We start from the raw sequence: 25352 nt of genomic DNA, 5'->3' as shown, positions 1-25352 counted from the left end.
GCTTAACATATCCCACAGAAATAGATACAGACAAGAGGAACTAACTTGAAGTCTCATTAATAGTTTCAGTTATTTGGAAATTTTCAGGTGAGAATTCTTCACTTTGATTTTTTTGCAACGTGCTAGGAACTTCAGAACACGTATACTCTATAAGCATACTTAGTTTATCAGCATCATCTTTATTTCCAGGCATCTCAAAGACGGATAGATCGTATAGATCGATCCTACTGTCTTCACTAGTGCAATTTATGTATTTGTCGCTAATAAACAATGACTCCACTAGAAACAGAACAACACCAGGACAACAACAACAACAAAACAACAAAACAGGGACAGCAACAGAAACAGAACAACAAAACAGGGACAGCTGGCAGGCTGGGCAGAAATAGAACAACCCCAACAGCAATCCAGCAACACAGCAGCAACAAAACAGGGACAGCAAGCAAAGCAACAAAAACCAGCAGCTCCAAGCTGGAGCAAACAGGCAGCAGCTGCAATAACAACAAACAACAGTTGCCAACAGCAACAACAATACAGCAGCAGCAACCAGAAATAACAGCAGCAACCTAACAGCAGGCCCCAACATGCCATCTACAGCACCAGCCAGCAACCTGAGGCACAACCCGAACCCAACAGGCCAGCTACTGCCTCAGCCAGCAACACAAAACACAGCAGGCAGCATAGCAGCTAGCAGGAAACCAGGCAGCTAGCACCAGCAACACTAGGCACCAACTAGCAGCAGGAACTGAACAGAAGGAACATAGCCACAATCAACAGCACAAACTAGCAGTATGACATGAGATATTTCCGAGCTCCTTATTTTATAAAAATGTGTGTCAAAGGTCGTTTTATTCCAAAATAATAAAATGTCGATTTATTTTTAAAATACATGTAAAGGTCATATTAGTTTCATAATTTATAACTCCGTATTTTTTTTTAATTTTTTTTAAACATATTCAACTATGAAAACATATACAAAGTACACCAATAACCCTTAAAAATTGTTAAACATAACAACAATCGCACATGTGAAATATTCTAGACTTTTAACTGTTTATTACATGAGTTTTTTTTTTCTTTCTTAATCATCATTTTTACAACTGGTTAGGATATTCCCCTATCTGGATCACCCCCACTTCCCCCCCCCCACCCCGTCTCAACACACACTTCCCTCACCTACATACTCAATTTGTTATTCAATGGAAAATATTTTATCCTTTTCCCTTCTCTTATTTTCCTTCACTTCTATAGTATCCAAAAATTTGCTATTTATAACGAACGCTATAGCAATGTTAATTCACAATCTATTTTCCTAATCCAAATTAAAGCTGCTGGACAAAAATGCAGCTTAGAGTTAAATGCAATTCTGTGGTCAATGTAAGTAACCAAAAAGATAATTACAGAGTTCAAGGTCTTTAAACAATACCAATACAATAGTTTACTAATTGAGCTAGAAGACTTGTGCCCTCTTTCGCTTTCGGTTTTTATCTGCTAGTTTTTTCTTCTTGCGTGCTTTCACTCTATCCTCAAAGCCATCATCCAACATCTTCATATTTGCAACCCTCCTTGCCTTGGTAACCTGCAGGACATAGAGGTTTTGCAAGAAAAAGGTTAAATCACTCCCGCCTCAAGTGAATATAGTGTATATAAAGAAGAAAGAAATCTAGCAAAGAAACAAACGTAAAATAAGAATTACATGATCTGCTTCCCAAAGAAAAAAAAAAGCAGATTCTATCTTATGAGATAAAAAGTCTACACGATGTTCATAGACAAGACCATTGTTCATGACTAGATCTACACTTATAACTATTGTTGTTTTTTGTGTTCAAGACATGTCCATGACTTGTGGCATGCTATCATCAGCCTAAATAAGCAATGGGGATCTCTAATTTTAGATCAATGAATGATCATGACCATTGCTAAGTAGTTCACATTGAACAGAAGAAAAGATATCAGAAAAGAGGCCTAAAAAATTGAGAAAGTGGTTCATTAATCTTGTTTACTTAAGGGACACATATCAGTTTTCCATGTTCTGCAAACTTCCACAGCCATTTTCCACAACAAAAAAAGGTCATCCCTTTCTCACTTTGAATTCCTTCAACTCATCCTCCGTCTCACCACCAATTTCAACCCAAAGCTCCATGTTCCATTAATTTTTGTTTACATAATGGACAAAATCAGTCACCATATTTCTACAAACTTCCAAGATTTCTACAAGGGTGGTCTCTTATCTCAATTTCTTTTACATGGAACCAAAATCACTGTCACCCCTCGTCAAATTTTATCATAATCGAAGCCCTACCTCGAGATGGTTTAAATCAACCTATGTGACTACGATTTTAGAGTGGAGTTAATCACCCAATGACAAAAATTGCAATTCTTTGTGGTTTCTTACCTTTTGACAAGTTAGAAGCCTACAACTTGTAACTTGTAAGGTATGTAGGAGGAATTCTGTTAATTTTGAGCTATACTAAAGGCTGATTGTGATGTTGTTGCATAGTAATGCTGTATTTTTTGAGAAGGTGAGAGGAGCGTTGATTGCAACATCGATGATGGGCTAGCGGTTGTTTGAGAGGCGGTGGATGTAGTGATAGAGGCAGATGCCAAAGGTAGCAAGGAAGAGTTGTTTGCCAAGGATGGAAGTACAAAATTATGATATTGTGATCTTTTTGGAGAGCGGTTGTGTAGTATAAGAGAGTTACAAAAGGAAGGAGGAAATTCTGAAATTACCACAGAGGATTGCTAAGAAATCCAAAAAGAAAAAATGGTAAGATAGTAGAAAGAATAGCCAATTAATAAGGGAAATAGGGGTTTGTATTACATTACCTTTTTATGAATTTTCCCAACCAAAAAACCAGTTAGATAAAGTATCGAAAGAAATTAGGAGTACATCACGAATATGTTCACTTCACCTGAACTTATGTACTTGGTCAAATCTTATTTAGTTCAGATCTGGATTTATTTGAATTTTTTTATCTAATCTGTTTTTTTTTTTAAATTATGAATTATTTTAGTCTGGTCTGATGTGATTTTATGTACTATTCTGACACACCTTTGACTGTATTTTTAAAAATTAATATAAGAAAAAACATAATGAAGGGAAAATTTGTCAGATTCATTCCATTGTGTAATTTCTATGTTATTTTCATTTTTCAAGTCTACCCCTAACCCGGAACCTGACTCCTGCTAACCTGCGACTATGTTAGATTCTGCTTAATGAATTTTTATAACTGTGCAATTAAAGATATATGGTAGTAAATAAACAATAACTAAAAGCATATTAGTCTGAGGTAAGTTGAAGTTAACAAATTCTAATAATCTAATTCAAGTTTTCCAAATTATTTAATCAACATAACAGTCAAACACTGAAAGTGTATTAGTGATCCAGGAAAGACAATTGCACCCAGCCTTACCCTAACTACTAATTTATTTCACCATAAGTGGATTTTGATAAACTATGCCATTATAAAAGGATGAAGCATAATCTGAAATCTATTGGATATTTATTGCTAAAGCATACCTCATTGTAGTTGTTGTGTCATGTGGCATACAACATTGTGATTAAAAACAAGTGACTGAATACTAATACCTTGCTAATTTGCTATAGTTTCATCAAACCAGTAATATGTATGATGAGCAGATAGTAAGGGTGATTGATGTGAATGTTTAGAATGTTGGAATAGCAGTTTCTTTATATATTTATTTTTATTAGAAAGTGTTTTTTCTCTTATTTTCAACTATTGTAAGTCAAGGTAAAACATATTCGCACTCTCACCTTGGTCATCTCGGCAACCACCTCTTTTTCTTTACATTCAAACTTTTCCATTTGCTTACCAAGTGTTGCTTCTATTCCATGTAAAAGATTCACATCATTCTGCAAAAAATAATAAGCAAAAAACATGAAGCCACCGGAAAAACAAATGTTTCATCATTGCGCAGACAGAAATGTTAATTCTCACCCCTGATACAATGCTCAGCACAAGTCCCTCTCTACCAGCTCTTGCAGTACGTCCTGCACGATGAACATATTCAACAGGATCCCTGCAGTCATCACATATTAGCATAAAGCATATACATGGTATTACTTCATTAGATAACAATTTCCAAATAGAGTGTGAGCATGTAACCTTGGTACGTCATAAAGTATGACTAGATCCACCATCAGAATATCTAGCCCGCGTTCAACAACTCCTGTAGCCAGCAATATAGGAACTTTCCCAGACTTAAAACGGTGAACAGAAGCTTGTCTTGAAGACTGAGGTATCATTGAGTTCAGCTCAGCAACCTTGAATTCAAGTTCTTCCAACATCAAAGCCAATCGGTGGCATGTCCTATTTGCAAGAGCAAGATGCCTAACTTTGAGCTTAACTAGTCTTTGAACCAAGCTAAGCTTTGAATAATATTTTTAAAAAACTTCTTTGATTTTTGGATCAATCAATATTTGAACAAAATTAATTTATTAAAAAAAGGATTTAGGGAGATAATCTAAATTTTTTTTAGGAAATTTTGAGTTTTACCACCAAAAAATTTCAACAAATTGTTTTTTACCACCTACTATTTTCAATCTTTTATTTTACCACCAAATAAAAAAATTAAAGTTGTTTTTTTACCACCTTTACCCAATTCCGGTGACTGAAAAGTGTTGTGGGGCCCACCCTTTTTAATTTCCCTCCAATTTTATTTACACCCACCCCGATTTATTTCTTCTGTTGATTAACCCCAACCAACTTCATTTAATTCCTCTAACTTTCTCACCTTCCTCTCATTTAGTACTCTGAATTTCACTCCTCTTCTCACTCTTCTGACCCTAAATTTTCCTCTTCCCATTTGAATTTTGATGTTGTTGTTGGAGTAACGAAGAGGTGGCACCACAGAAACCCTACAACTCAGCTTCAATTCATCACTTTCAACAAGGGGGGGCCTAAAGTGTTGGACTTTACTGACATAGATTCGAGATTCTGACAAAGCAAGGTACTTTTAGCATCTTTTAGCATCTTAACTGTAGTTAGTGTGTGTGATTGTGGTGTAATTGTTGATTTTATATGCTAAATATGGGGTGTTGTGGACTTTGTGTTGATTAACCCTAAAATTCGAATCTTAGACATGTGTGGATGCATTATGCTGTGATTACTGTATAATTAAAAATTAGGGTTATATATTGTTGGTATGTGGATTTACCATTGAGTCTATGGTCAAGCTTTGACCTGATTGATATATTAAGTGTTTAAAGACTTGTTTGCATTGAACACTGCGTAAAGTATCAGTTACATTAATTAATGAATTATTTGGGACTAAATTGAGTTATGTTATGTTTATGTGTTGTGTGTGTAGCAGAATGAACAAAGTCCAACTTAAACTGACATTGGGTGGTGCTTTTATACCTTCTTTAATTGGAAAAAAAAAAGAAAAAGAGGCTATTAAGCTGGGATGGGGGATGGGTATACTGGAAGAAAAATGTGAATCCCTCCAAGATTGATGTGCATTTTATAAGAGAAGTTGATGTCCATGGGTTTGTGTCTGTTAATGTACAAGTCCCTACTAAGTTTAGTTGCTGGTATAGACAAAAGGGGAGGACATTTACAACTGGTAAAAGGGAGTTGGTGAACAGTGAAGAGATAAAAGGATTGTTAGATACAGTGAACAGGGAGGGAGTTATTGAGGTGTTTGTCACAAGTGGGGAACCAATCCAAGCCACTCCCATTACACCTTTTCATATTTATGATGGGAATTCTATGAGTGCAAAAGAAAGAAATAAGTTGAGTAAAGATCCATTTGTGCCCAAATTAAAGCCCAACCCAGTTACTTCCAGCCCAACAATAAAGGCCCTTACTGAAGAACCACTTAGGAGAAGCCCTAGATTATCTATTAAAGGTAGGGATAAGGTTGATGCTGATGATGCAGCAGCTAAGAGGTTTAGTGCTACAGATAAGGGGAAGGGAAACCTAGTTGAAGAGGAGGTGGAAGGTAGTGAGAGGAATACAGTAAGTAGGGAGTTGTTTAAGGATGGTGAAGGGGACTATAATCTTTCAGATTTGTCTGATAGTGAGCTTAGTGACCCTGATGTAGATTGGAGTGAAGGAGAAGAAGAGTTTTATGATGTTGTTGATGATGATGAGTGGGTGAGACAGAATACATAGTTGGTGAACAGGGAAGTGATTAGGTGTTTCAGTGAAGAGAAACAAGATTTGCAACAAAAACAAGCTGGTGCAGGAACTGAGATTGAAAGGCATTTGAGGGAGATTGATATCAGTTTCCAGCAGGAGCAGGAAGAGGATTCTGATGAACTTAGGAGTGTTCACAGTGATTCTGATGTTGAGGAGTGCATAAGCCCATGGTTTAATGGGGAGACTGATTTTGGAAAGCCTATTCAGCTTGTGCAAGGGCTGAGGTTCAGCAATGTGTATGTACTCAGGAAAGCTTTGAGAGTTCATGCTATAGAAAATAGGTATGAGTACTATTTTCTTCATAATGACACCAAGAGGCTGACTATACATTGCAAGAGGAGGTGCAACTGTGTGTATAACAAGAAAACTTGTAGGCTGCCTAAGTGTGTGTGTAGGAAGAGTGTTAAATGTCCATTTAAGGTGTATGCTGCAAGATTGGTGAAGTCAGAAACTTGGCAAATCAAGTCACTGAGATTGAAGCATCTTTGTATGAGAACAAAGATGAATAAGAAAGTTACAGCTGAGTTCTTAGCTGATAGATACTTGGAGGAGTTTAGAAGCAATCCAACTTGGAAGATTAGACAAATACAGGAGAGACCTTTGACTGATTTGGGAATTAAAGTGAGCTACTTTAAAGCTTGGTTGGCTAGGTGTAGGGCAAAGCTAATTATTTTTGGGTCTTCAGCTGAGCAGTATGCCAAGGTATGGGACTATGCTAAGGCATTAGTGGTGCACAACCCTGGGACTGGTTGTGTGGTTGTTGTAGATGGGATAGAGTAGCCTGAACCCCCTCTTTTTTTTGAGAATGTTTGTGTATCTTGCACCATTAAGGGATGGTTTTGTTAGTGGATGCAGACCAATTATTGGAGTAGATGGCTGCCATCTTAAGGGTGCTTACCCTGGCCAAATTTTAGTTGCTGTAGCTAAGGATGGTAATAACCACATATTTCCACTAGCATGGGCAACTGTGGAAATTGAGAACAAGGACACATGGTCATGGTTCCTTGAGGCATTGGAGGTCAAGATGAAGGTGAAGGGTTGACTTTTATGTCTGACAGGCAGAAAGTAAGTTGATAAATTTCCAGGTTGACTTTTATGTTTTTTTAGTTTGAGATAGGTGTAGCATACTAATTATTGTGTAACTTTTTTGTGTAAATGCAGGGCCTGCTAGAAGCATTTGAGAATGTTGTACCTAAGGCTGAGACTAGGTACTGTGTTAGACACATCTGGTCTAACTTCAAACAACAATTCCAAGGATCTCTATTCAAAGAGCTATTTTGGAATGCAGCTAGGGCTTACACTCAGGTATAATAGTTAAATCCTCCTAGTTTTGTTGATTGTGAGTTTCTGGTTTTGGTTAGTTCCATTTGATTTTTACTGTGTGTGTCTTAATTTAGTATTATAATGCATATGGTCAGACTGATTTTGAAGTGGCTATGGAGTCTATAAACTTTTTATCTGAAGAAGCCTATGATTACCTAGCAAATATCCCCCCCCCAACATTGGTCCAGACATGCATTCTCCCCAACATGTAAGTCAAACATGTTGTTAAACAATTTGTGTGAGACTTTTAACGTTGTTATAAGGGATGCTAGGGATAAGCCAATCTTAACACAAATGGAATGGCTTAGAAGATACATGATGAAGAGGACCAATGATAAATGGATGGCAGCCTCTGAATGGGAAGGGTTGTGTGTTCCTTATGTGAAAAAGGTGTTTGATGGGTTGGAAAAGTATGCAAGGACATGCACTGTCCAGTCAGGTAGGGGTGAGCTTTATGAAGTGGAGTATAAGGATGATACATGTGTTGTTAACCTTGAAGCAAGGACATGTACTTGTTACAGATGGGATTTGACAGGATTGCCTTGTGTCCATGCTTTTGCTGCTTTGGTGGATAAAAGGGTTGATCCAGAGCTTTATGTCCACCCATACTACCACATAGAGACTTACCTGGCTGCCTATGAGACTCCCATTCAGTCCATGCCTGGAGCCAAGCATTGGGATAAGGTGCATATGAGAGAGCCTATGCCTCCAGCTTTTAAGGTCCAACCTGGGAGACCAAAAGCTAAAAAGAGGAAGCTTGAACAAGGGGAGGGGAGTTCTGCACCTAATTAAGAGAACAAGAAAGTGAAGAGAAGGAATTAATGCAAGAAATGTGGGGGTTTTGGCCATTATGCCAAAACTTGTTCTCTAAATCCTGCCCCTACACCAGTTCAAGTTCAGAACACAGCACCATCAGGAGGTAGGCCAGCATTGGACAACCCTTGGATGAAGGAATAGAGGAGGAAGAGTGAATTGAGAGCTATGAAAAAGGTAAATTCACTTACACTATTTTTGATACTTAGATTGTCATGTGTATTGTACCTATTTACTGATATGAATGTATGTATACAGAGTGCAGCATTAGGAGCTACTGCAGGACCCAATAGCATTGGAATCAAGAAGTTTCCTCAAGAATTGGCAAAAGAAAAAGCAGTTGAGGCATCTTCTGCTTGTAATGCATCTCAGCCAACTGAGCAAGTGCAGCCTTCTACAATGGAAGCATCAGCAAGCCAGCCCATGACTAGGAGCAGAACAAAGCTTACTGAAACTTCCCATACCTCAGCCTCTCAGCCTCTTCCCAGACAGCATAATACCAGGCATAAGTTATCAGTATCAAAGGGTTTACATCAACATCAGTTCATGCACAAGGATAATATGTGGGAACTTGGCCATGATATGTAATTTACTGCCTTAAATTTGGTTTACTGTAGACAGACAAGTGGTTTTTTTTATCAGTTTGCTTAAGTATTTGAACAACTAAGGGTGGCAAGTCCATCATTTTGTGCACTTAACTATTTGGAATGAACAATATTAACTAGGGCAGGAACCCTGATTTTGTAGTATGTTGAACCACTTCTAAAATATAATCGATCAGCACCTGTTTATAACATTTGCATATGTAATTGGATTCAATTATTTTCATTTCAGTGCATAACCAAATTTTCATTTCATTTCATAACCAATACAACAATAACACAACATCCTTGTAAAAATTTCACAATCAATTGTTCCATTCCTAAAACTAAACCAACAAAACAAATAACAACAAACAGATTCATAGATGATGTCTTCCTGCCTTCAACCTCCTGTGTCATCTTTTTCCTATCAGAGCTAAGGGCCTTGCATTTCAATTTCAAGCTATCAATCTCATTTAGCAAGCATCTTCTTTGTCCACAAAAATCATCAACTTCTCTCTTTAAGTCAGCATGCTCACCCTTCATCAACTTCTTATCCAATAGCAAGTTGTTAATTACTTCAGTTTTCCAACTTGTGCCATTTGGTTGATCAATCCACTCAAATGATTTACAGCCCCTTGATTCAGTCACTGGATCATAGAATTTGCAAGATCTAAACTTCCTCCCAGGATTTTCCCTAGTCCAAGAAGTTAACCTTGCAAAGGGTACTCCACATTGGCATTTCCTCTCTTTTGAAGGAGAAAAACTTAAGGAAGACATTCCTTCTGCAAAATGACACTTAGCAACTGCAATAGTAGTACATAATCACCTTAATTAGCTTTCCATACACCTAATTTCTATTAACAATCAGTAACTCATAAAACCCCCAATTTCAATTTTAATATGAACCCTAATTTAATAAAAACTGAATGTGGGTTTCAATTGCTAACTTGTTTTGACCAAATTCTGGATTAATAACCTCTACATGAACGAATGAACAAATTAATTGAATCAATCCTTTTATTTAATCAGCTAATTAAACTTGTGCATGACATACCTTAACTGCTTCAATTCCCACTGCTAAAGCAAATTGGTTTTCAAATCTTTAGATAACTAATGATTTATGGCTGATTGCTTGATGTTATTGCAGTACATTGAGAGAATTGGTATAAATCGAATTTTTGGAACAACAAATGATGAACTAGGGGTTTTATAGGATAGAAGATCGTGATTTAAAAGGGTAAAAATCAAAAAGTATCCGTTTTAGTGGGCCCTACAGCACTTTTCAGTCACCGGAATTGGGTAAAGGTGGTAAAAAAAAACTTTAATTTTTTTATTTGGTGGTAAAATAAAAGATTGAAAATAGTAGGTGGTAAAAAACAATTTGTTGAAATTTTTTGGTGGTAAAACTCAAAATTTCCTTTTTTTTAAGTGAAGAATTTTTTTTTTATAGAAAACCATATTTTTATTGAAAAGAATAAAAAGAATAATTAATGATGAAGATACCCACCATCAAATACAACAAATAGTAGGTGGTTTATAGACCAAACCTATGTGCCATAATCATCTACTTGCCTAAACATTACAAAATCAAATCGAAAAGATCTCAATTCCCATCATAAATATACACACATTCCCCTCTACGTGCACCAAACATTACTCATATGACAACAGTTTCATCATCCTCAAAAACAAATAACCTGACACTAACAAATCAGAAAGCATAAAATTAGACTACTCATATTGATTAGGAGATTTTCCTCAACCAATCAGAGTGCGCCACGTGGACCTATCAGGGCCTACCACGTGGCGTACTACTACTTGTCCACCATGGACCAACCACGTCATGATACGTGGCCTGTGAGCCTCCCATTAAGGAGCACGACCACCAAGGCCCGAACTCCAAAAAGCCCAGTCAACTCTAGGGTTTGTCAGAAACCCTAGAGTCAGGCACGCTTCCCAAGACTATAAATACCGTCATTAATCCTCATTAATGATGAATTGATTACACACAGATTATTGTAATCAGAAAACTTACACTCTTGCTAGACCTGTCCTAGCAGGCGTACCCCTCTTACTTTTCGTACTTTAACTCCACATACAAGAACTAACTTGATCGTCGGAGGCGGAGCTCCCACCACCCGGAGTCTCCATTATTTTGCAAGTACAGTGCGTGGATCCAGTCTCGAAGTTGTAACTCTCCCGCAGGACATCAAAAAACCCCAAAACGTTTTGGCGCCGTCTGTGGGGAGAGTACCTTTGAGATGGAACAATCTGTACCGAGTCAACCTGAGAGGCGCCTAGAGGATGACTATCTTGTGGACGACCCTCAAGTCTACACTGACATGGATACAGAACCAGAGGTCAAGACCCATACGGCCCCTGACGGGTCGTTAAGGGCGCGACGTACTCGTTTTACCGAAAGGAAGGAACGGCGGGATCAAGTTGGACCCAGCCATCCAGCCGTTCCTCCGACTGAAGCTCATCAGGCGGCCAACGGATTGGCCCCTATCACCAGATTCGACCTCATGACCATCATGAAAAGTTTCAAAGGGGAGATCCAGGACATTATCAACAAAAGGGCACCTATTCCACCAAAGGAACAGTCGGCCGGAAGACCTTCTCAATCTGGGAAGAAGAAATCTGTTAAAAATAGAGAGGCGACCCCCTATCCTCGACATGGGGACAAGCGGGCGCCCTTGATTGATCTGACTAAATACTGATTTCCCGTTGGGGAAGTAAGAAAGCCCATCCGCATGGTTCAGCCGGATGGGACCAAGAAGTCATTCTCTGATGCTCGGATGGTAATCTAGCATAAGAGAAATCAGCAACAGTCTGAGTCGGCCTCCACGTCCGGTTTCCCAGACAGCCTACCGAATACCTCACAAGGGTATTCTAAATCACACCATGAGGACCGAACAGGCGGCACAACCTCCTGTTCGGGTTCCCACAAAGATCAGTCGGTACCGTATGTGCCTCAACATCCATACGCCCCGCGCACCCAATTCTTTATACCGCCTCCTCCTTTTGGAGGACAGGCGGCACAGAATGTTCAACCTTTGGACTGGAAACTTAGGTTGCTTCAACTTGGAGAACAACCATCCGCATTCTCCAAGGAAATAATGGAAGCCGCCCAACCGGCTAAGGTTAAAAATGTGTTAGTAGGCGCCTATGATGGCACTGCTAACTCAGAAGACCATCTGATGGCATATACCAACTTAATGTACCCCCAAGGGTTGGATGATGCCACTTGGTGTAAGTGTTTCCCGGCCACTTTGAAAGGCCTAGCCTAGCAATTGTTCGGCAATCTGTCGGCCGGCTGCATCAACAATTTCAAGACGCTTACTTATCTGTTCGCTTCAAAAATTTCAATGAATATCCCTGCCAAGAAGACGACTCTTGACTTAGGAGCCGTCCAACAGGGAGAAAAGGAAGGATTACGCTCCTACACTAGGAGGTTTAACCTAATGAGAATTCAGATACCCAACCTACCGGATGAGGTAGTATACACTGATTTCTTTAAAATGTTGAAGGACGGGTCGAATTTAAAATTCAACTTGGTCAGAAAGAGGGTTACCACCCTCCAAGAGGCCATGATGGAGGCCGACGCCTACATACAAGCGGTTGATCTCTGTCATATGGGAAAACAGACGGACTACAAAAATTCCGAAAAGAAAGAAGGTCGACCTCAGCAGTCGGCTAATAAGGAAGAGAAGAAGAGAAAAGATGTATGGATGGCCGACTCCTCTGGTCAGTCGTCCAAGAAGAAAAGAAAGGAATTCACTCCATACTCCCCTAAGTATGAGTTCAACAAGGATAGCAATGCTATCCTGATGGAAATAAAAGATTGACTCTCCATTGAGAAGCCGACTGCAATGAAAGGTTCCGCCAACAATCGGAACCAAAGTAATTTCTGCCACTATCATGAGGATGTTGGTCATGAAACCAATGAATGTATCAGCCTCAAACGTCTACTAGACCGCCTGGCAGATAAAGGAGATCTTGACTCTTATGTCAAGAAATCTAAGGGGACTCAACCCCAAAAACAAAAACAGGCGGCCAGGAGAAGGCAAAGGTCAGACGACAGTTCTAACATTGACGAAGCGCCCATCTATACCATAGTAGGCGGCTTCGCAGGAGGAGGCCCTACTACCCAGGGAAACAAGGATAACATCAGGCGGCTTGATGTTAACATTGTAAAGCAGGGGCAGACCTCTCAGAGTAAATTTCCTGAGTTCATCATCACTGAGGAAGACTCGGAGGGTATCAGGGGGCCGCATGACGACCCCATTGTGATTGAATGCAAGGTGGCTAACCAGAGGGTTGGCCAGATCCTGATAGATACTGGAAGTTCATCAAATCTCATCAGTCATAGGTGCTTGACCAAGCTCAAGTACAAACCAGAAAGTATACATCCTGTCTCCCATCCTCTAGTAGGATTTGGAGGAGGAATCGTCCACCCAGTCGGCCAAGTAGACCTATTTGTCCGCTTGGGTGAGAAGAGAGAGGGTCGTCACATGGTAGTCCGTTTCTTAGTTGTTGAAGAACTAACGGCCTACAACATGATCCTAGGGCGCCCCACCCTAAATGAATCAAAAGCTGTGATAATCCCATCTCTTATGCTGATTAAATTTGAGAGGGATGACAAAACAGTCGGCTCCTTAAGGGGAGACCAGAAAATGGCAAGGGAGTGTTATCTCTCTGATGTTAAGACCACTGTGGCAGCATCCGAATTTAGTGGAGAAAAAGACCTTGTTTACAAGGAAAATGCGCCTGCTCAAGAAGCAGGCGGCAAGAAAAGAAAAGCCGTCCAAATGGGGGCCGAAAGAAAAGAAAAACAATAGCAGTCACTGACTAAGGAGCGGTCAGATGAGTTCCGCCCTCAGCCGGCTGGTGAGCATGTGGACGTCATTCTGGATGACACACGCCCTGATCGAACTATCAAGGTCGGGACGATTGCTCTTGCTAAACTTGGTGACGAGTTTCATCAATTGTTGAAAGATTCTAAGATATATTTGCATTCGAGGTGCATGAAATGCCAGGTATTAGTCCAAAACTGGCGGTACATAAGTTGGCTGTGGATCCAAAAAAGAAGCCGGTCAGGCAAAAACCAAGGAATCATGGACCAATACAAAACCAGGCGGTCGCCGCCGAGGTTAAAAAGTTACTTGACGCAGGGTTCATTCGGCAATGCTATTTCCCTGAATGGGTTGCAAATGTGGTTTTGGTAAAAAATCTGAATGGTACCTGGCGCATATGTGTGGACTACACAAATCTGAACAAGGCATGTCTAAAGGATAGCTACCCATTGCCAAGATTGACAGCCTGGTCGACTCTACAGCTGGCTATGCCTTGATGAGTTTCATGGACGCCTACTCAGGCTTCCATAAAATTCCACTATGGAAGAAAGATCAGAAAAAAATGGCCTTCGTCACAGAACAAGGGCTTTACTGTTACACGGTCATGCCGTTTGGTCTAAAGAATGCCCCAGCCACCTTCCAAAGAATGATAAACACAGTGTTCCTCAAGCAAATTGGAAGAAATGTGGAGGCGTACATAGACGACGTGATTGTAAAATCCAAACTCCAAACGGATCACTTGGCAGATCTCCGAGAAACATTTACCACACTCAGGCGGCACCGAGTCATGCTTAACCCCAAGAAGTGTGTTTTCGGAGTTGAGTTTGGGAAGTTCCTCGGATTCCTGATCAATCAAAGAGGGATAGTGGCGAATCCTGATAAAGTACAGGCAGTAATAGACATGTAGTCGCCCTGTACCGTCCAAGAGGTTCAGAAGTTAATAGGATGCCTCGCAGCTCTGGGGAGATTCCTCAGTCGGGCAGGCGACAAGTGCCTTTACTTTTTTCAGGCAATCAAGAAAAGAGAAAGGTTTGAATGGGGGCCGGATGCTGAGGCGGCCTTCCAGAAGTTTAAAGAACACTTGCACTTGAAAGGAATGGTGTCCTTCCAACAAGTGTATTCTTCCGATAGAGGGTTCAAAATTATTACGGAGCTAATTCTTCAGTAAGGTCAAGTGATCGGAATGCCTAGGTGGAGGCCGCTTCCGATCAGTAATATCAATGTACAATTGATGTTACAGCTTAATCTTAACTGAACCCTTCGGGTCGAACCCAATCGAATCACCGATCCGAGACGACGAATTAATCCGAAAGGATTTAATGAGTCAGCAGAGTTTTATGAATACAGACGTCGGATATCGAGTCTAGGGCGTCGAGACCGAGCGTCGCAAAATCACAAGCAACAAGTATGAGCGTAGCCGTAGTTAGGCTAGGCTAGCTCATCGCAAGCCCAGAGGCACCATGTGTGTGCTAGGCGCACCATGGTGTGCTAGGCGAGGCATAAGTGCCAGGCACCATCGTAGCCCTAGCATGATGCCTAGGCGCCATCGCAGCCCTAGCATCATGCCTAGGCGCGCGTGGCAAGCCACACGCACCAAGCACAGCCATCGCAGTGTTGGGCACTGGCGCATGGGCCTGTGCGTGCATGCCTCGCACCATCGCAGCCTTATCGCACCAAGCACAGCACCCATGAGTGCGTGCGTGTGCGTGGGCGCTGTCGCAGCACCCTAGCACCACGCACAGCACCATCGTAGTGCTAGGCACATGCGTGTGTGCGTGTGCACCATCGCTCAGCAGCCTCGCAATGAGGCACCAAGTTGTGTGTGACTTCGCATGGCAGCACCAAGCACAACAAGCTAGCAAGGAGCACCAAGCCCAGCATGTGTGGCTCGCTAGCAGCACGCATGCTAGGCCTTGCGTGCATGAGTGCGCTGGCTGGGCTATGCGTATGCCGACCTGGCTGTGCTGGCTATGCGAGAGCCTTGCATGTATGTGTGCGATAGCAAGGCAGTAGCATCATGCATGCATGTGCGTGTGCCTGCGATAGCAAGGCAACAACGCCCAGCGCCCAGCACAAGGCGTGGCTCGCTAGAAGCACGCAAGTGCTGGGCTAGGTGATGCGTGATGTGCCAGCCAGGCATGCTAGGGTGGTTGTGCGTGCTGGCAGTACCAGGTGGCAGCCAGCCCAGCTGCCTTGTGAATGGCGGTTTAGGAGAGGTGGGGACCAAAGCCTCTAAGCTTCCCTTGGGGAGCAAGGCAATGGTCCCCCCATGGGATATGGTCCTCACCTAACTCATTCTCTCCTCTTGCCACTTGTTGCCTTGTGATTGCTTTTGCCTAATAATTTATTTTGGAATTAAATAAATTATTGCAATTGCACATGATCCCACATTGATCATGAAAAGGGGTTTCAAGTCCCCATTCTCTATAAATACCCACTTGGTTGGAATTTTGAGAATACAACCTTGAGTAGAATTAAAAAGGCAACTCTAAGTAAGAGTAAACCTTTGATTCGTAAAACTCATAGTTATTTTGTCCGGGTCTTGACTAACCTTCAAGACTTAGGACACTCGGGTCGGGTCGAGGGTACGATCCGTCGGAGATCTCGTCTTTTCGGGATTTTGAAGTAAGAGCTCTTTTGGAGCGAAGCACGCGTCAAAGGTATAATTCTTGTTCTTAATCTTGTTTGATTAAGTTTAATATGCTTGTTAATTGTTTTTATTAAGGAGCGGGTCTTGGTGGATTTCCTTCCGCGTAGTGTCGGGTCACTACGAAACCCTACAGCACTCCTTACCAAGGCTGGTCAGCCCTCTGCCCAAGGAAGTACTCTACATGTATCTGGCCGTGTCCGACCATTCCATAAGTGATGTTCTTCTTGCTGAAAGAGACGGCTGTTAGCTCCCTGTATACTTTGTTAGCCATGTTTTGAAAAATGCCGAGTTACGGTACCCCCTGATTGAGAAATTTGGGTTTGCCCTCTTTGTGGCTGTAAAAAGATCGAAGCCCTATTTTCTATCACATCCGGTTGTTGTATATACAGATCAGCCAATCAAGCGGCTACTTACAACAATGGAGTCGTCAGACCGGATGATTAAATGGGCAGTGGACATACAGAGTCTTGAAATCACATTCGAGCCAAGGAAAGCAGTGAAGGGGCAAGCGTTTGCCGACTTCATAGTAGAAATGACTCGGCCACCTATTTTTGAAAATATTGACCAAGTCTGGAAGGTTTATGTAGACGGGAGCTCCACTATGAACGGTTGTGGGGCAGACGTCATATGTCAGTCGCCAGAAGGCGACAGGTATGAGTATGCACTTCGCTTCAAGTTCCAGGCATCTAACAACGAATCAGAGTACAAAGCCCTTTTGGCCGGTATCCGCATGTGCAAAGCGGCCGGGGCAAGAAAGATAGCCGCTTGCTCTGATTCACAGTTAATTGTAAGCCAGTACAAAGGCGATTATGAAGCCACTCATCATCCGGCCATGATTAAACACTTACAAGCAGTAAAGCAGGCGGCAGGGTCAAGAGTTTTTGTTAACTCAAGTACCTAGGTCCGAGAATAACCAGGTGGACGCCTTGTCCAAAATGGCATCCTCGGCCTCATGTGACACCCCAAGGACTATATTCTGGGAAGTCATGGACAAACGAAGCATTGAAGAAGACCTAGTTGAGATTCAAGACAGAAGTTCTACTTGGATGGACGACATCCGAGCTTACCTAACGGCCGGTATCCTACCAGATGATCACTCACAGGCGGTTCTACTCAAGAAACGGGCGTCCAATTTTCAAAGGTGCAAGGGTGAGCTCTTCAAGAAAGGGTACATGCAACCCCTTTTGAAATGTGTCACCCCAAAAGGGGACGAGAGGTCCTAGAAGACCTACACTCCGGATACTGCGCCTCACATGTAGGCGGCAGAATGCTTGCTCAAAGAGCAAGACGACAAGGTTACTTTTGGCTAAACTTAGAAGCATACGCCATGGAAATGGTTAAAAAATGTGACAAGTGTCAAAGGTTTGGTAAGCTGATCCACAGTTCGGCCACAGACCTCACGACTATCCATAGTCCCATTCCATTTGCTGAATGGGGCATGGATATTCTGGGCCCCTATACGCCTGCAACAGGCGGTAGGAGATATATATTGGTAGCAGTCGACTACTTTCACCAAATGGGTGGAGGCCGAGGCAGTAAAGGGTATCAAGACCAAGGATGTAATCTCTTTCATTTGGAGAAATATTATCACTCGGTTTGGAGTACCCATGTCCATGGTTTTTGACAATGGTGCTCAGTTCAAGACGCCTGTGCTCAAAACCTGGTTAGAGGACCAAGGCATATCCCATTGTTTTGCATCAGTCGGCAGGCCACAAGCAAACGGCCAGGTGGAAGCTTTTAATAAAATCATCTCAGACGGAATAAAAAAGAAAATTGAAAGAGAAAGAGGCCTGTGGGCAGATGACTACCACATGTTCTCTAGGCCATCCAGACGACTGAAAAAGGGGTGACTGGAGAAACTCCATTCCTCCTAACCTATGGGCCAGAAGCTGTTCTTCCCATTGAACTTTATGAACCGACTCTTCTCATAATGCTGTATGACGAAGAGGCCAACTGAATCCATGCGCCTAGCACTGGATTCACTCCCAGAACATAGGGGCAATGCTGCCCTGCGCCATGAGATTTACCGCCTGAGAATGACAAGAGCGTATAATAAAAGGGTATACAGGCGTCCACTCAAGGTGGGAGACTTTGTACTAGGAAAGATGGAATCAATGAGTTACGGAAATTAACTCCCAACTGGGAAGGACCCTACTGTATCTATGAGGAAGTTAGGTACGACACTTATCGCTTGGAAACACCAGACGATCGGCCCCTACCTAGAACTTGGAATGTAGATAATTTGAAGAAATATTATTTTTGAATAATGTAACTGCTGAAAGCTTTTAATAAAATTGCACGATTTCTTAATTTATTATTGTAAACAGAGGAGCATGACCGCCTGCTTCCAAAGCAGACGGTTACTCTTAATTTTGTACCAACTAAGGGGCATGTTGCCTGGTCTAACAGACGGCTACTCTCCATGATCAGCCCAGGCCCAACGCCGCCTGATCATGCTCTAAATTTATAAACTAATACAACTTGTCCCAACAATACAGCAGGCGTCCGGCGACATCCATCCGGATGAGATTCTTTGCAGAGAGTAGCTCCCTTTTGGGTGGAATAATGCTCTATAAACTAAAGTACACGACACCTAAACGACTGTCCCCAAGGACAACCACGTAGTCGTTTTGAGACAAGGATAACTCTAACACCTGTCAAGACAAGTGATAACATTTGACATTTGAGTCGGATTACCGCCTGTATTACTTGGGATAAGTACAGGAGGTACCTCTTGAGTTAATACCTCTACTACTCAAGCAGGAGTGGCGGCGACTGGGTAACCCCAAGGTTAACTCACAGTCACTCCCTCAGACTTAATCAGAAACCTAAAAGGTTTGAAAGACACGTCTATTTTCTGAAAGACAGGGGTACTCAAATCACTATTCCTACTAAGTCACCCCTCCTTGGGTTAATAGCCAACAAACATTGGCAAATCAAGGGAAACAGCCGGCATCTGCCGCCTAATTTTTCTACTAGCCAAGCCTAAGTGACGAAGACTAGGGCGATGTTAAGGGTAACTCACAGTCACTCTCATACTTAGAAGAAAACTAAAAGATTTGACGAGTCCGCGTGTTTTTTGGAAACAGGACCTCTCAGATCACTAATCTATCTAAGTAAACACCATTTTAGTTGATAGCCAAGCAACACTTGGTGAATCAAGGGGGTTAGTCGGTACACACCGCCTAGTTACTTTATTACTCAAACTAAAGTGGCGATGCCTGGTACACCTACATGAGTTGCCAGACGTTCCCCCAAGTATGAAACCAAAAGGTTCACAGGTTGACTGTTTTTTGGCAAACAGGGACCCTAGAACCCTATTACTACTTGCTCAAAGTTGAACAGGCGTCCTATTAGAGGTCGACCTGTCTTAGCACACTTAGCGAAGTAATATAGAACCCAACCTCCAAGGTTGCGTCTACAAACTAAATCAGGCGGACCAGAAAGAGCCGACTGTTCCCAGAACTAGGCAGCTTATCCCCGCTACAGAATTTCCCTAAAAACAAAGTTTGGGAAATGTGATCTAGGTTGTATAACGCTTAAAAGGTTGAACTAGTCAGCACCTAGCCACTACGACTCATAAAGCGGCCAATACTTTTGTTCTACAATTTTGCTAAGTATCCCTAATAAGGACGACTGAGTGATTGGCCGACTAATTGCCTCTTTTGAATGACAACCGGTCGTCTAGGGGCATATAGGCAGTTTCCAACAATCGTCATTGGTGCTCATTACACTTAGAAAATTTTGTGAAAATTAAATTTTTTGGCGCTTGCACAGAAATCAACTTATCAAAACAGTCGGTATGGCGTACAGGCGGCTACACAGACCCCCCATACTTTGTTAAATCAATGCAAAAATAAATAGCAGGAGAAAGAAGCATGAATCAAAAGAGGACTAAACAGTCGCCAGTAAAATTAATTAAACAGCCGGTCAAAGACCGGCAAAAATATTCATAACCCCGGCCCCCTGGCTGGGTAAAGAGACAAAGTTAAACGGCACACAGGCCGGAAAAAAGTTTGTAAAATAAGCTTTTAAAATCAGAAGGGAGGCGTCGCAGCTTCACCGGCCGCCTGGTCGAGCTCAACAATGGGCACTTCGTTCTTTGAAGTATCCTAGTTAGGCTCATTCCCAGCAGCCGTCTCCATTGGAACATCCGCCTCCTCCTGCAAAGGAACCTCCTCTTCCTCAGAGATGACGATAACCTTCTCTGCTTCCCTCTCCTCCTCATTAGCCGCCTGTTGCATTATGTGTTGGTTGTATTCATCAGTGCAAGCGATGAACTTGGAGTGCCACTGTTTGTAGTCACATTTGCGGAAGAGAGTGAGCCAGGTCGTCTTCATAATCCTGTTTGAGTCCTCCATCAAGGCCCGAGTAAGAGCCAATTTTTCAGTCTCGAACTCTCGTCTGAGCTCTTGGGTGACGACCTTCTCCAGCTTGGACATCTGGTCCTTCAGACTGTCGTTAGCCTTCTGCAGAGACTCGGCCTTATGACCCGCATATTTGAGCGGCTCTAACTTGGTCTGGAGCTCCTTGACTTTGGTCTCCAGATCTTTATTTCATTTTTTGACCAATTCCATCTCAGTCTTAATCTTCGAAGTGGTCGCCGCCTGGTAATAAAGAATGTCAGTTGTTAGAATTTTGTTTTGGGCAATTTGAAACATTGCCTTGTCAAAGTCACAGGCAGCCCTAGCCTTGGCGGTTTTTACCTCGTGATTTTTGGCATGAATCGGCCTGCGAAGGCCATGTACTCGGAGCAGGCTCTGAAGAAAAAGAAACAAGCGTCATATTATTTCAAAACAGGCGGAGGTCGAACATTCATAGAACTTTCCTTAAAAACAAGTATACCTCAGAAAGGAGGCTCATGATCCCATCAAGGTCAAGGGTGCCGACTCCCTTGACCGACTCCATCTCCTCAAGAGGGATTGCCTTCACCATCGACTTGGCCATTCCAACCAAGTCGGGTCCTTGCTGGTCGCCTACACCAGAAAATCAAAATCAAAACAAAGAATAAGGTGTTAAAGAAAAATGCAAAGGCTAAAAGAGCTAGATGTACCTCTGGGAGGCCGACTGTCCCTTGGGACGACCGCCTGTTTCCCCGCACTTTGCGGCGTAGCAGGCTGTTTTTCAGTCGCGTGCTTCCTTGAGGAACCATGCGTACTGCCAGCAGTTTGCTTCCGAACCTTAGGGTCCGGCTGTTGGGAAGAGGCCGAGGGACGAGACGAGCCAACCTGCGTACAAAGGAAGAGTATTAATATTATCAACTGAGAGAAAGTTGACAAAGGAAAACCCTCTAAGGTTCACAACTCACCTTGGGCGCCTCCTTGGAAGGCGACTCGTCTGCAGTTTTCTCCATCGCCATGACGGAGGATCAGAGAAGGGCGGTTGCCTGCCTAGATGCTTTCATACTGGACATACCATCGACTGCAAAACAAGAATAACAAAGTTAGAAAGGAATTTGAAAACAAACAAGTGATGCAAAGAGAAAACATCAGAGTTCGGCTACCTCTAGAGCACCGACTGCTTAGGCCACAAGCGGTTAAGTAGTACTCATCGTAAAGCCATTCAAACCAGGGGACGCAGTTCAAAGGAACCTGCTCTCTTTTCCCAGTAGAGTCGGCTCTAATCTCTACTTAAAAGAGACCCTGATCCAGGATCTCCTTACGAGCCTTATGAGAAACAGACGGCATGGGACAGCCGCTTGCTAGAAGAGGTGGATCCCTGTTCCATCTATTATACCGCCTGTTTAAAAGTTTATGGGCTTGGAGATTATGAAGAAGGTGTTCCTCCAATATTTCCATTTGTTCTCCTCCCCCCTTGTCATAACATAGCCCTTGTGGCTAGTGATTTGGTACCAGCCGGTCCCGCTTTCTTTGGGGTCCGGCTTAAGTAATTCATTTGGGTGAACGCCGCAAAATCTGGGTCCACCCCATGCATTTCACACCAGGACACATAGCCGAGTATGTTGAACCAAGAATTCGGGGCTGACTGCCATAGCCCCACCTCGTACCCATCGAGGATTTGTTGAACGACCGGATGCAACGGAAACCGAAGACCAACCCTTATGGCCACCTTATAACAGCCAAAGCAGTCGTCTGTATAGCTGGACCTCTCCGGCGATACGACTGTGTCCTCTGCATCCGACACAAACAGGGAGTAATCAGAACCCATCACATGGGCCTCTCTAAAGGTCCCTAGACTTTCGGTCATGACTTTGATTCGGCCTTTAGGGACATGACAAAAGAAGGGAGCGTGAGTTTCCCTTTGAGAAGTAGAGGGCTGAGCCCAGTCATCCCCCTTTTCGGCCGCATGGGACAACCGAGCCTCATGAATGTGTGAATTCCTCTCTTCAGAGGAAGGAGAAAGGTGATCTGAAGAACTGCTAGCAGACTCACTGTCCGAGGAGTCCGACTCCTCCCCACTAGAGGGGGCCGGGTAGATTATTCCTACAGCAAGCAATTTAAGAACCTTTTTTTTCACTACCTCCATCATATTTGGATTAAGCCTTCTTTAAGTTTCTATAGAGGAAAAATGATCGTTCTCAAGGATGATTTTATGCATACAAAAAGAAGGATTAATACCCTTAATATCATCAATGGTGTACCCAATTACACTTTTATACTTTCTTAAGACAGTGAGCAATTTCTCCAATTTTGTGTCCTTAAGTTCAGCATTAACAATAACAGGGTATGAATTATTAGGACTAAGATATGCATATTTTAGATTAGAGGGAAGAGGTTTCAACTCTACCTCGGGAGGCGTAGTACTCTCCCCAACACTCATTGCACTAAGTACTTCAATGATTGGAGTAGTGACTGGGTTGGCCTTTGCTTCTTCAAGTAGCCTGATATACTCCTTTGATTCCTAATCTCCATCATCATCCTTCCCTACTAGCACTATTTCAAGTGCATCATCAATTTTTCTCAAAGGAAGTTGCTCATTCTGCAAATCATCAAGCATATCTACCTGACAAACAGTCTCTCCCATAGGGGGAGTACCCATAGCATTCAAAAGTGAGTATTCAATTTTCTCGTCACCAACCTCAAAGGTGATCTTACCATTTTTCATGTCAATAATTGCACCAGCAGTAGCTAAGAAAGGCCTACCAAGAATAATAGGAACATGTGCATCTTCCTCCATTTCCATCACAACAAAATCACAGGGAATAAAGAATTTACCTACACGAAGAGGTACATCCTCAAAGACACCCAAAGGAAATTTAGCTGACATGTCTACAAGTTCTAGAGATATGTGTGTGGGTTTAAGTTCACCCATTTGCAGCTTCTTACACATAGAGAATGGCATAAGGCTCACACTTGCACCAAGATCACATAATGCTCTGTTAATTTCGATATCTCCATGCTTCACTGAAATTGAATAGCTACCAGGGTCACCTAATTTCTTAGGGAGAGTATTCTGCAAAATAGCACTACACTCTGCAGTCAAAGCAATTGTAGCATTCTCTTCTAGCCTTTTCTTGTTAGAAAGCATATCCTTTAAAAATTTAGCATAAGAAGGCATCTCGGATATAGCATCTAAGAATGGAATATTAATATGAAGCTTTTTCAAGATATCAAGAAATTTACCGTACTTTTTCTCTAGCTTAGCTTGAGCTAACCTCTGTGAAAAAGGAACCTTTGGCACATATGGAACAACAGGTGATGAAGTTGCTTCCTTTGGTTCTTCCTCGATCATAGCATTATCAATCACCTTCTCACTTTCACCTACTTCTTCAACAACCTCCCTTGATGGCTCCTTGATAGGAGGATCTTCCAATGGCTTCCCACTCCTCAAAGTGACAACATTCATATGCCCTTTTTGTGGTTACTCTGTCTGACCCGAAAAAGTGTCCGACGTCTTTAAGGATTGGCCAAATTGGTGAGAAAGTTGACTTATCTGATTTTCTATGAGCTTACTCTAGGCTTGCAACTGTTGAATGGAACTACTTTGTTATTGGATGGCATTGTTGGTTGTGGCAATAAAGCTCTCCATCATCAACCCAAGGCTAGATTTTTGGGGAGGTGGTTGCATGGGTTGTTGGGTTATAGGTGGTCTTTGTTGGAAGCCAGGTGGTGAGTTGTAGTTGTTGGCTCGAGGTGGTGGTGATGGTGGATTTTTTTGTGCTTGGGTGTTCTTATAGGAGAAGTTAAGATGGTGTTTCCAGCCTTCATTGTATGAGTTGGAGTAGGGATCATAGGGCTTTATGGGATTTGAGGTGTAAAATGCATTAGCTTGCTCAATTGACATTTCATTGGAGTTTTGCAGGCAATTGGGTGCGATGTGACCCTGCACATTACACATTTGACAGATCTCCTATGGGCTAGTAGAAGTTCCAGCTTAGAGTTTATCAAACCTGCTTGTTAGTGCCTGTATAGAGCTAGTTAAAATAGTCAAAGCATCAACATCTAGCTTACCTCCTTTTTTCACACTATGTCAACCTCCTGGATTGTAGTTATCGTTGGCCGCCATTTTCTCAATTAGCTCTTTGTCTTATGCTGGGTTCTTAGTCATGAGCGAACCTCTAGATGCAACATCTATATATATGCGGAACTCATGGGTCAGACCATTGTAGAATGTTTGGATCAACATCCACTCTGGGATGCCATGATGAGGGCATTACCTTAGCAACCGCTTGAATCTTCTCCAAGCCTCATAAAGAGACTCGTCATCTGAATGCCGAAAGGTAGATAATTTGTTTCTCAGCCTTGCAGTCTTCTCCTGTCCCAAAAACTTTACTAGGAAAGCTTTCACCAGCTTATCCCATGTATCAAACGATCTAGTGCCTTCATCTCTCAGCCATTCTTTCACCCTATCCCGTAATGAGAAAGGGAAAAGGCGCAATCTCATAGCATCATCTGTAACACCATTCATTTTCATAGTATCACATTTCTCCAAAAAACTATCAATATGACTTACCGGGAAATCATGTGGTGTGCCTGCAAATGAATCATTGGAGATGAATTGA

At 42.3% G+C, this 25352-nt stretch overlaps 3 protein-coding genes across 3 annotated transcripts; 1 reads left to right on the top strand and 2 right to left on the bottom strand.

Moving 5' to 3' along the window:
- Window positions 1–77: 77 nt before the first annotated feature.
- On the bottom strand, window positions 78–4352 carry LOC110721634 (DEAD-box ATP-dependent RNA helicase 36-like). Its single transcript, XM_021900825.1, has 5 exons — window positions 4128–4352; window positions 3960–4041; window positions 3776–3874; window positions 1427–1579; window positions 78–745 (listed from the first exon to the last, which is right to left on the bottom strand). The coding sequence occupies exons 1-4, from the start codon at window positions 4307–4309 to the stop codon at window positions 1451–1453; spliced, it is 492 nt and encodes a 163-aa protein (XP_021756517.1). The 5' UTR covers window positions 4310–4352; the 3' UTR covers window positions 78–745; window positions 1427–1450.
- A 2617-nt stretch (window positions 4353–6969) lies between these two features.
- LOC110721311 lies at window positions 6970–8279 on the top strand. Its single transcript, XM_021900449.1, has 4 exons — window positions 6970–7194; window positions 7326–7469; window positions 7562–7695; window positions 7751–8279. Exons 1-4 carry the CDS (start codon window positions 6970–6972, stop codon window positions 8277–8279), a joined length of 1032 nt encoding a protein of 343 aa, XP_021756141.1.
- Window positions 8280–23251: 14972 nt separating this feature from the next.
- LOC110721310 (DNA damage-inducible protein 1-like) lies at window positions 23252–24196 on the bottom strand. Its single transcript, XM_021900448.1, has one exon. The coding sequence runs from the start codon at window positions 24194–24196 to the stop codon at window positions 23252–23254; it is 945 nt and encodes a 314-aa protein (XP_021756140.1).
- Between the last annotated feature and the right edge of the window lie 1156 nt (window positions 24197–25352).

The sequence above is a fragment of the Chenopodium quinoa genome, unplaced genomic scaffold (assembly GCF_001683475.1).
Source record: "Chenopodium quinoa cultivar QQ74 unplaced genomic scaffold, ASM168347v1, whole genome shotgun sequence".
NCBI lineage: Eukaryota > Viridiplantae > Streptophyta > Magnoliopsida > Caryophyllales > Amaranthaceae > Chenopodium > Chenopodium quinoa.
Note: the sequence above shows the minus strand (reverse complement) of the source record. Positions and strands in the feature narration are given on the sequence as shown.